General features: G+C 43.4%; 1 protein-coding gene across 1 annotated transcript; it reads right to left on the bottom strand.

The window, feature by feature from the left end:
* Positions 1 to 11,196: 11,196 nt before the first annotated feature.
* On the bottom strand, positions 11,197 to 11,742 carry LOC138875458 (uncharacterized). Its single transcript, XM_070154289.1, has one exon. It carries the CDS (start codon positions 11,740 to 11,742, stop codon positions 11,197 to 11,199), a length of 546 nt encoding a protein of 181 aa, XP_070010390.1.
* Between the last annotated feature and the right edge of the window lie 248 nt (positions 11,743 to 11,990).

Here is an 11,990-nt window from a genome sequence, read left to right as displayed (position 1 = left end):
TCAAATTCATATACAGTGTATTGTAATGCTTTGAGAGTTGGTATTGGGTGTGTGTTGATGCAGGAGGGTAGAGTTATTGCTTATGCTTCTCGTCAGTTGAAGCCCCATGAGAAGAACTACCCCGTTCATGATTTGGAGTTGGCTTCCATAGTTCACGCGTTGAAGATTTGGAGACATTACTTGTGTGGTGTATCTTATGAGGTGTTTACTAATCATCGTAGCCTCCAGCACTTGTTCAAGCAGAAGGATCTCAATTTGAGGCAGCGAAGATGGTTAGAGTTGCTAAAGGATTATGATATCACTATCTTGTACCATTTGGGGAAGGCCAATGTGGTGGCCGATGCTTTGAGCCGAAAGGTGATGAGTTTGGGGAGTTTGGCATATATTCTAGTTGGGGAGAGACCTCTTGTAGTTGATGTTCAGGCCTTGGCCAGTCGGTTCGTGAGGTAAGATAATTTGGAGCCCAGTCGGGTATTGGCTTGTGTTATTTCTCGATCTTCCTTATATGATCATATTAGAGAGCGCCAGTATGATAATCCGCATTTTCTTGTCCTCAAGGACAAAGTTCAGCACAATTATTACAGAGATATGACCATTGGTGATGATGGAGTGTTGAGGATGCAGGACCAGATTTGTGTGACCAATATAGATGGGCTTCGGGAGTTGATTCTAGAGGAGGCCCATAGCTCGCGGCACTCCATTCATCCGGGTGCCGCGAAGATGTATCAGGATCTGAGACAACATTATTGGTGGAGGATAATGAAGAAAGACATTGTGGGATTTGTAGCTCGGTGTCTCAATTGTCAGCAGTGAAATATGAGCATTAGAGGCCGGGTGGCTTGCTTCAGCAGATGTATATTCCAGAGTGGAAGTGGGAGAGGATCAATATGGATTTTATAGTTCGACGTCCATGGACTTTGAAGAAGTTCGATACTTTTTGGATGATTGTGGATAGGCTGACCAAGTTCGCGCACTTCATTCCTGTGTGTACTACCTATTCTTCAGAGCGGTTGGCAGGTATCTATATCCGAGAGATTGTTTGTATGCATGGTGTTCCAGTTTCCATCATTTCAGATAGAGGTACTCAGTTTACTTTGCAGTTTTGGAGAGCTGTGCAGAGAGAGTTGGGTACTCAGGTTAAGTTGAGCGCAACTTTTCACCCTCAGACGGACGGGCAGTCCGAGCGCACTATTCAGATATTGGAGGACATGTTGCGTGTTTGTGTCATTGATTTCAGAAGGACATGGGATGAGTTTCTACCTCTTGCAGAGTTTGCGTATAACAACAACTACCAGTCGAGTATTCAGATGTCTCCGTATGAGGTTTTGTATGGGAGGTGGTGTAGATCTCCAGTTGGTTGGTTTTGGCCGGGTGAGGTTAGACTATTGGGTACAGACTTGGTGCTGGATACTTTAGACAAGGTGAAGGTGATTCAAGAGAGGATTCGTATAGCACAATCGAGACAAAAATGTTATGCTGACAGGAAGGTTCGGGATGTGTCCTATATGGTTGGTAAGAAGGTCTTGTTGAAGGTTTTGCCCATGAAGGGTGTTATGAGATTTGGGAAGAAAGGGAAATTGAGTCCTCGGTTCATTTGGCCTTTTGAGGTACTTCGGAGGATTGGGGAGGTAGCTTATGATCTTGCTTTGCCACCTAGATTGTCGAGTGTGCATCCAGTATTTCATGTTTCTATGCTCCGGAATTATATTGGCGATCCATCTCATGTTTTGGATTTCAGCACGGTTCAGTTAGATGATGATTGGACTTATGTTGTGGAGCCACTGGCTATTTTGGAGCGTCAAGTTCAAAAGTTAAGGTCGAAGGATATAGCTTCAGTGAAAGTGTAGTGGAGGGGTCGGCCCATGGAGGAGGATATCTGGGAGACCGAGCGGGAGATGCGAAGTAGATATCCTCACATATTTGAGGCTTCAGGACTCGTTCGAGGACAAACATTTATTTAAGAGGGGGAGGATGTGACGACCCGGCCAGTTGTCTCATGAGTTACCGCCCCGTTTCCCTCATTTCTGCTTCTTATTTCTTTAATTATCAATATTATGTGTTATCGGGTTGGTTGGCTCGGGTTCGGAAAGGTTTTGGCGAGGTTTGAGACACTCAGTCTCTTTTGAGTGAGTTTATGTTGGAAAAGTCAACTGGATGTTGACTTCTGTGAAATAGGGCTCGGATGTGAATTCCTATGGTTCGGATAGCTTCGGGAGATGATTTGGAACGTGAGAGCGTGATCAGAATGGGTTTTGGAGGTCCGGAGTAGATTTAGGCTTGAATTGGCAAAGTTGGAGTTTTGGCATTTTCCGGTTAATAGGTGAAATTTTGCTATAGGGGTCGGAATGGAATTCCGAGAGTTGCAGTAGGTCTGTTGTGTCATTGGGACGTGTGTGCAAAATTTCAAGTGATTCGGACGTAGTTTGATAGACCTTTTTATCAAAAGCGGAATTTGGAATATTTTGGAATCTTAGGCTTGAATTTGATGTGATTTTGGTGTTTTAATTTTGTTTTGAGCGTTCTGAAGGTTGGAATGAGTTTGAATAAGATTATGGGATATGTTTGTTCTTTTGGTTGAGGTCCCGGGGGCCTCGGGGTGATTTCGGATGGTTAGCGCAAATATTTGGAGTTGGTTGTGATAGTTGAAGTTTCCCATTTGCTGTCATAGCCGCACCTGCGGCTAGGGGATCGAAAGGGCGGTCTCGCAAAAGCAAAAAAGGAAGTGGCAGATGCGGCCAGGTTGAAGGCTAGCTGAAACCGCAAAAGCGGTCGAGGAGGCGCACCTGCGATGGCACAGGTGCGGTATTTTAACTACAGAAGCGGAAACTGGTCGAGTAAGTGGAAATTGTAGATGCGTCGCTTGGGACCGCAGATGCGGTGGATTGACCGCAGGTGCGAAAAGCTTGGGTCAGAATGTATATATTTCTTCCTTCGCAATTTTCAGAGGGTTTCACCTTTTTTTAACGCGAATTCTGGAGTTTTGGGCGATTTTTAAGAGAGAATTTAAGGAAACTTCATTGAGGTAAGGATTTTGGACCTAAAACTAGTTTCTATGGTATTATTTCACGGATTATAATGGAATGAAGGGCTAAAAATTGGGATTTAGGACTTGAGATTAAGAAACCTTAAAATGGGGATTTGAGGGGTCATTTGGACTCCGATTTCAGTGTTCTTGGTATGTATGAACTCATGGAGTGATAAGGATTTTGTTGATGTAATTTTTATCGGATTTCGAGACGTGGGCTTGGGGGTCGGGTTTTGGTCAATTTCGGGAATTATGCTATAATTTGATTAATTTCGCACGGGCTTCGTCCCTTTAGCCTATTTTAATATTATGATTCTGATTTTGGGTAGATTCGGCGCGAATTGAGGCCGAGGTGAGAGGCAAAGGCTTCACGGAGTAGTATTTCATTCGGTTTGAGGTAAGTAACCATTGTAAATCTGGAACTGAGGGTACAAAACCCTAGTATTTTGAATTGTTTTGATAAATGAGGTGTCGCACATGCTAGGTGATGAGCATATGGGCGTGCACCAGTAGGGATTATGCCTTGGTCCGTCCCGTAGCAACTATTAAGCCGCGTACTTGATTTGAAACCTTATGTTATCTCATATTTTAGACCTTTACACTGTATTATGGGTTGTATGCCATGTTTGGGGCCTTGTGCCAACCTGTTGAGATCCTTAGGGGAATTTTACTATTTTTCCTCACTCTATTTGTTTGAAAGCATATCCTCAGTCATGGTTTACCTGTGTATTGCTTAAAATAGGTTTTATTACTTTGTTTCTTAAATGTGAGAACTGTGTGGACTAAGTTCCTCGATTTCCACTGTTACGCCCGAGTGGCAATGAGGTTAATGACAGAGAGAGGTTGAGGACCTAATGGTGAGGATTATAAATATACGAATCGGGTTGCACGCCACAATAATATTATTTGTATATATTATGGATCGGGCTACACGTCGCAATGATACTTATATGGATCGGGCTGCACGCCGTACGAAATATATATTGGATTGGGCTGCGTGCCGCAGCGATATGACGTTTGGGTTGTAGGAGCCCCTTCGAAGTCTGTACCCCCCAGTGAGCGTAGTCGACTATAAACTATGGATCGGGTCCGCAACGTTACTATGAATATTACTATTATGAGATATTAATGAGCCTGAGTGCTGAGTATGAGTACTCAGTGACGAGAGCTGAGTCACGAGTGACTGAGAGGCTGCCCGAGAGGCCATATTTTGAGTGATATCTTGCCCGAGGGGCCCATTTATGATAATTTTTACTTCTTTCACTCATCTTTAAATAAGCCTCTGTTGAAAAATTGCTAATTAAATGATTTCAAGTATTCCAATTAAAACTGAAGATTTTATGACGAAGCTGGTTTTAAACTATGGAGTTTGATTTGTTATTCTGTTGTTTACTCCTTTATATGATTTTAACTGCCCATCACTACTTTTAGACCTTATTTACTTTAGTTACTTAGTGAGTTGGCGTACTCACATTACTCCCTGCATCGAGTGTGCAAATCCAGGCGCCCGAGCGACAGAGTGAGGGTCCTCACCATTATCAGAGTTTGCCGGAGATTGCAAGGTATCTGCATGGCGTCCGCAGCCCTGCTTTCTTCCTCTATCCTTGTTTTTCCGCATTTTAGACTTGTTTTGTATCAGGCTGTCAGATTTGTATATTTAGAGGCTCTAGACTCGTGACACCAGATGTTTGGGCTGTGTTGGTTTAACGCTTTATTGATTTCCACACATTATAGCTGTTTTATACATTTCTTATGAAAAATTGAGATTTAAACCCGAGTTAGAATATGATTTTATATAAGAAATTCACTGTGATTAATATTTGGGTTGGCTTGCCTAGTAATGTGATGGGTTCCATCATGACCGGGTAATTGGGGTCATGACAAGTTGGTATCAGAGCCTAGGTTACATAGGTCTCGCGGATCGGTATGGAAACGTCTGTATTTATCCTCGGGAGGCTGCAGAACCTTTAGGAAAAACTTCACATTCTTGAAATTCTTATCGTGCGATTCTGTTGATCCGAGTACCAAACATTTGTTATTCCATTCTCTCACAGATGGTGAGCACACGTGCTACCGGGTAGCATGGACGACCACCAGTACCACCAGCTGCGCCCACCAGAGGTCGAGGACACAGTCGAGGTCGTGGTAGGGGCAGAGTAGTTAGGGCAGCACCTGCAGATCCACCAACTACCCCAGTTCAGGATCAGGTCCTAGTTGCAGACGCTACAGCAGCGCCAGCCCAGACACTAGTTGTGCCTATTGTGACTCCAGGCCTTCAGGAGACTTTAGGTCATATTTTATCAATATGTACCGGTTTGTCTCAGGCGGTCTCAGTTACTACGGTCGCAGCTACTTCTCAGGGCGGGGGAGGCACCCAGACTCTATTGCTCGCACACCTGAGTAGGTTGTGTAGGGACTTCATACACTGGGGGCACCTCCCGCCCAACCGGTTGCACCAGCTTAGGAGTATGAGGTATCAGTTATGCTGGACGATGAGCAGCGTCGATTAGAAAGGTTTGGTAGACTTTAGCCTCCGACTTTCAGTGGTGCAGAGGGCGAGGATACACAGGGTTTCTTGGATAAGTGCCAGAGGATGCTTCATACAACGGGGATTTTGGAGACCAGTGGTGTAGCATTTACTACTTTTTAGTTTTTTGGAGCTGCCTTTACTTGGTGGGAGGCTTATGATAGGTGTAGGCATATTGGAGCAGCGCCCCTTACCTGGCAACAATTCTCTATTCTCTTTGTGGATAAGTATGTGCCACATTCTCACCGAGAGGAGCTATGTAGGTAGTTCAAACAGTTATATCAGGGAGATATGACTGTGACACAGTATGAGATACGGTTCTCTGAGTTAGCTCGTCATGTGGTCTGGTTGGTTCCGACAGATCGAGAGAGGAATAGGAGGTTTGTTGATGGTCTCACATATCAGCTTCAGATTCTCATGACCAGGGAGAAGGTGATAGGTACTACTTTCGAGGAGGTTGTTGAGATCGCCCGTGAGATTGAGTCGGTTCATCGCCAGGAGCATGAGGAGAGGGAGGCCAAAAGGCCTCGGGGATCTGGTAGCTTTGGTAGTGCTCCTTCGAGGGGTCAGTTTTAGCACGGCAAAGGCCGTCCATTCAGGCAGGCTCAATCAGTTTGCCCAGGTTATCGTGGGGCATCGTCGGGTCATAGTTCTCACAGTTCTCACCAGGGCCATTCATCACTCAGTGCCCTTCCAGCCCAGAGTTTGTCCACTGCTCCATCAATTCAGGGTTCTTCCATGCCATATCCTTCTACTAGTCATTCCGACGCCAGGGGTTCCCTTCAGTCCCCAACTCCAGCACCAGGGAGTTGTTATTAATGTGGAGAGTTTGAGGGTCCGTCTTAGTAGAGGGGTCAGCCCTTAACTTCAGCTCCAGTTACTTCACCACCCGCCCAGGCAGCTAGGGGTTGGGGTCAGTCAGCTAGAGGTCGCCCTTGAGGAGGAGGTCGATTAGGTGGTGGTCAGGCTCGTTTCTATGCCCTCATAGGTAGAATAGATGTTGCTGCTTCAGATGCCATGATTTCAGGTATTGTTTCAGTCTTCCACAGAGATGCCTCTGTATTATTTGAACCCGGTTCCACCTTTTCTTATGCGTCCTCATACTTTGCCCGTTATTTGGATATGCCTCGTGAGTCTCTTGTTTCACCTGTTCATGTATCTAATCTGGTGGGTGATACTGTTGTTGTAGACTGTGTGTGCCAATCGTGTGTGGTGACTATTGGGGGTATGATGACCCGAGTGGATCTTTTATTATTGTGTATGGTGGATTTCGACATTATTTGGGCATGGATTGGCTATCTCCGTGTCGTGCTATTCTGGACTGTCATGCTAAGACAGTCAGATTGGCTATACCGGGTGAGCCACAGATCGATGGCGAGGTGTGACTGATTATGTTCCCAGTAGGGTAATCTTATTCTTGAAGGCCCATTGTATGGTTGGGAAGGGTTGTCTTTTGCATCTAGCCTTTATTAGGGATGTTGGTGCGAGATTTTCCTGATGTATTTCTTGCAGACTTGCCGGACATGCTACCGAATAGGGATATTGACTTTGGTACTGACCTGGTGCCGGGCACCCAGCCCATCTCTATTCTACCGTATCGTATGGCTCTAGCAGAGTTGAAGGAGTTAAAGGAGCAGCTTTAGGAACTCTTTGATAAGAGGTTCATTCGGCCTAGTATGTCACCTTGGGGTGCACAGGTTCTATTTGTGAAGAAGAAGGATGGCACTATGAGAATGTGTATTGATTATAGGCAATAGAAAAAACTAACAATTAAGAACAAGTATCCATTGTCTCGCATTGATGATTTATTCGACTAGCTTCAGGGAGCGAGAGTGTTCTCCAAGATTGATCTCTGTTCAGGTTATCACCAGTTGAAAATCAAGGACTTGGATATTCTCAAGATAGCCTTCAGGACTAAATAAGGTCATTATGAGTTCCGTGTTATGTGTTTCAGGCTGACCAATGCCCTAGTAGCGTTCGTGCATCTGATGAACAATGTGTTTCGACTTTATCTTGATTCGTTCATGATTGTCTTCATTGATGACATTCTGGTGTACTTGCGTATTCAGGAGGAGTACGCTCAACATTTGAGAGTGGTGTTGTAGAGATTTAGGGAGGAGAGGCTTTATGCGAAGTTCTCCAAGTGTGCGTTCTGGCTCAGTTCAGTGGCTTTCTTGGGGCACATGGTTTTCAGCGAGGGTATTCTGGTTGATCTGAAGAAGATATAGGCAGTTTAGAGTTGGCCCAGACCGTTCTCAGCCACAGAGATTCGCAGCTTTCTTGGTTTGGCGGGTTATTATCGCCGATTTTTTCAAGGATTTTCATCTATTGCATCGCCCTTAACCAAGTTGACTTCTGAAGGGTGCTTTATTTGTTTGGTCAGATGAGTGTGAGGATAGCTTTTAGAAGCTCAAGACAGCTTTGACCATAGTTCTAGTATTGGTTTTGCCATCAGCTTCAAATTCATATACAGTGTATTGTAATGCTTTGAGAGTTGGTATTGGGTGTGTGTTGATGCAGGAGGGTAGAGTTATTGCTTATGCTTCTCATCAGTTGAAGCTCCACGAGAAGAACTACATCGTTTATGATTTGGAGTTGGCTGCCATAGTTCAAGCATTGTAGATTTGGAGGCATTACCTGTATGGTGTATCTTATGAGGTGTTTACTAATCATTGTAGCCTCCATCACTTGTTCAAGCAGAAGGATCTCAATTTGAGGCAGCGGAGATGGTTAGAGTTTCTGAAGGATTATGATATTATTATCTTGTACCATCCGGGGAATGCCAATATGGTGGCCGATGCTTGAGCCGAAAGGCGGTGAGTATAGGGAGTTTGGCATATCTTCCAGTTGGGGAGAGACCTCTTGCAGTTGATGTTCAGGCCTTGGCCAATCGGTTCGTGAGGTTAGATATTTCGGAGCCCAGTCAGGTATGGGCTTGTGTGATTTCTCGGTCTTCCTTATATAATCACATTAGAGAGCGCCAGTATGATGATTCGCATTTGCTTGTCCTTAAGGAGAGAGTTCAGCGCGATGATGCTAGACATGTGACCATTGGTGATGATGGAGTGTTGAGTATACAGGGCCGGATATGTGTGCCTAATGTACATGGTCTTCGGGAGTTGATTCTGGACGATGCCCATAGCTCGCGGTACTCCATTCATCCGTGTGCCGCGAAAATGTATCAGGATCTGAGACAACATTATTGGTGGAGGAGAATGAAGAAAGACATTGTGAGATTTGTAGCTCGGTGTCTCAATTGTCAGCAGGTGAAATATGAGCATCAAAGGCCGGGTGGCTTGCTTCAGCAGATGGATATTCCAAAGTGGAAGTGGGAGAGGATCACTATGGCTTTTGTAGTTGGACGTCCACGGACTTTGAAGAAGTTCGATGCTATTTGGGTGATTGTGGATGAGATGACCAAGTCCATGCACTTCATTCCTGTGTGTACTACCTATTCTTTAGAGCGGTTGACAGGGATCTATATCCGAGAGATTGTTCGTTTGCATGGTGTTCCGGTTTTCATCATTTCAGATAGAGGTACTCAGTTTACTTCACCATTTTGGAGTTATTAGAGAAACATCTCTGCCTCTTCTTCATGTTCAAGTCCCATGCAGAAGAGCATGTGAAGTTTCCTTTCACATTTGGGGTCCAGATAGGCTGGTCTTGGATTTGAAGGTTGTGATAGATTTGGATTTGGAGGATGACAAGTATTAAAGGTGTTAGGACTGCTTCATTCAGCTTCTGCAGATTCCACTGGCTTGGTACCAAAAATTGGCCACAGTTACATTGCCTAGCCTTCCTCCTTCACTACTGTGATGAGCAAGAGCACCATCTCCCAACCAGTTGTCCCACCAAAAGTTGTAGCTACCAGAATGCTATCTCCAAGTGATGTGTTTTTTAGCTTCTTTCTTGTTAATCATCATTTGGTTCCATGTTTGTGATTGCCCAAAGTTCCATTTTTTGGAAATGGGATTTGATCTCTAGCAATATTTAGCTCTGAGAAACTTGCTCCATTGTGACTCTTTAGTTCTGAAGAGCCACCATTTTTTGAATTCCATGGTTTGGCAGATATCTTCCGTTGATTTGAGGCAAACACCTCCCTCTTCAGTGGAAATATCAATTTTATCGAAGAAGCCCAGTGGTATTTGTTTTTGTCTTTCTCCATTCCCCCAAAAAAGTTAGTTGTTAACTTCTCTACCTGCTTCAGTATAGTTTTGAGGGGAGGGGGGAGGGGGGGTTAAGGCTGACAAAATATGTGTAGGTATAAATTGTAGAACATGCTTAATCATAGTGGCTCTGTCTCCATAAGAGAGAATTCTGCTTTACCATCCTTTAATTCTGCTTACCACCTTGGCTACTAGGGAATTGAAATATATTATTCTCATTCTTCCTATGTATAATGGACACTCCAGGTAGGTAATAGGAGATTCTTTCTTGAAGAAGCATGTGATCTATTGAACTCTTCTGATAGTTGCTGGGAATATAAAGGGAGAAACCATGAAGTGGCTTTTTTGCCTATTGATTTGCTGCACAGATGTGTGCTCATAATTGTTGAGAATCTCCATAATCTTCTGCAATAATGCTCTACCTCCTGATGTGAAGATTATGATGTCATCTGCAAAGCTTAGGCGGTTGATTTGTGGACCTCTCCTCTCTATGTAGAAGCCATTAAAGAATTGATCATGGGTGAGGCTGTTGAGCATCCTAGAAAGACATTCAGCTTCAATGATGAACGGGGATAGGGCCAGTGGATCTCCTTGTTTCAAACCTCTAGTAGAGTGGAAAAAATTACATGTAGTGCCATTGATGATCACTGACTACCAATAGTTTTCCATGGTTCTCCATATCATTTCGATTATTCTTTCATTGAATCCCATTCTTCTCTGCATAATACATCTATAGCTCTAGGATACCCTATCATAAGCTTTTGTCATGTCCAACTTGATAACAACATTTGACCTTTTGTTTGGTTTTTTGATACCTTGCATAATTTCTTGTGCAAGCATTATGTTTTCAGAAATACTCCTGCCCTTAACATAACCAGACTAATTTGGTGAAATGATTTTAGGAAGGATTGGGCTAAGTCTGGAACATATAACCTTTGAGACAATTTTGTTGACAAAATTTTTGAGGCTTATAGATATGTATTCAGTGAAGGAGTTGTGAAATTCAACCTTAGGTATCAGAACTAGGCAGGCACTAGTCATGTACTTAGGCATTTCTGAACCACCAAAGAAGGCTAGGACAACTTGTAGTAGATTAGCCTTGATGATGTCCCAGCAAGATTAAAAGAACTTACCATTCATGTCATCAGGACCTGCTGCACTTATTGGACTCATTGAGAATACCACTTCCTTGAGTTCTTCAATAGTTGGATTTTTGGTGAGGAGATCATTTTCTTTATCTGTGATGAATGATGGGATGCAGGATAGCAGGTTTTCTCTAATGGTGTCACCAGTTTCTGTAAATCTGTCATGATAGTAGTCACAAGCTACTTCCCCTATAGCTTCATCACCTTGCACCCACTCACCTTCAATGTCTTTGATTTTATGAATACACAGCTTTCTTCTTCTTCCTCATTAAATTATGGAAGTATCTTGAATTTGCATCACCATTTTTGAACCACTGAAGCTTTGTTTTTTCTTCAGAATAGACTCTTCCAGCTTCCTATATTTTTGTATTGAGCTGTTACCTCATGAAAGTTCATTCTGTCATCAGCATCATTTGTTTGAGCCCAAGTCTTTTCTACCAGCTTCATTTTTTCTTCATATTTATTGGCCTTCTGGAAGATATCCCCATATTCCTGCCTCGACCATTTACTTAAAGCATTAGAGACTGCTTTAAGTTTTTGATGGAAGATCCACATAGCATTACCTCCGACTTCCTGATTCCAAATTTCTTGAACCAAAGGGATGAAGCCTTCATTTTCCACCCAACAGTTGAGAAACTTGAAGTAATTTTTGCTAGTATCCTGTCTAACATTCATCTCCATTATTAGGGTATTATGATTAGACCTAGTGGAGGCTAAGTGTGAAATGGTGGTAGCTAGCCAATTGTCATTTACCATGCCTCTGTCCAATCTTTTCCAAATTATTGATTCTGGACCTCTGCCATTAGACCAAGTATATCTAGGGAAATAGAACCCCAGGTCTACAAGTCCACAATCTTCTATCATACTGAGGAAGTCCATGCTCTTACTCAGTTGGTATGGTAGACCCCCTATCTTTTATTCAATTGATGCAATAACATTGAAATATCCAATCATGCACCATAGGATGGTGAGGTAATGTGGTGGCGTATTTCTCGGAGAGAGTCCTTGAGCATCAATACTTTAGCAGAATCAGGGTGACCATTAAAGGTAGTAAGGAGATGATTGCAAGTGTTATCTTCCTTCAGGTCTTCACTATGTTCATTATGTACTTCGTCACCAATATAAGA

The sequence above is a fragment of the Nicotiana sylvestris genome, chromosome 8 (genome assembly GCF_000393655.2).
Source record: "Nicotiana sylvestris chromosome 8, ASM39365v2, whole genome shotgun sequence".
Classification (NCBI taxonomy): Eukaryota; Viridiplantae; Streptophyta; class Magnoliopsida; order Solanales; family Solanaceae; genus Nicotiana; species Nicotiana sylvestris.
Note: the sequence above shows the minus strand (reverse complement) of the source record. Positions and strands in the feature narration are given on the sequence as shown.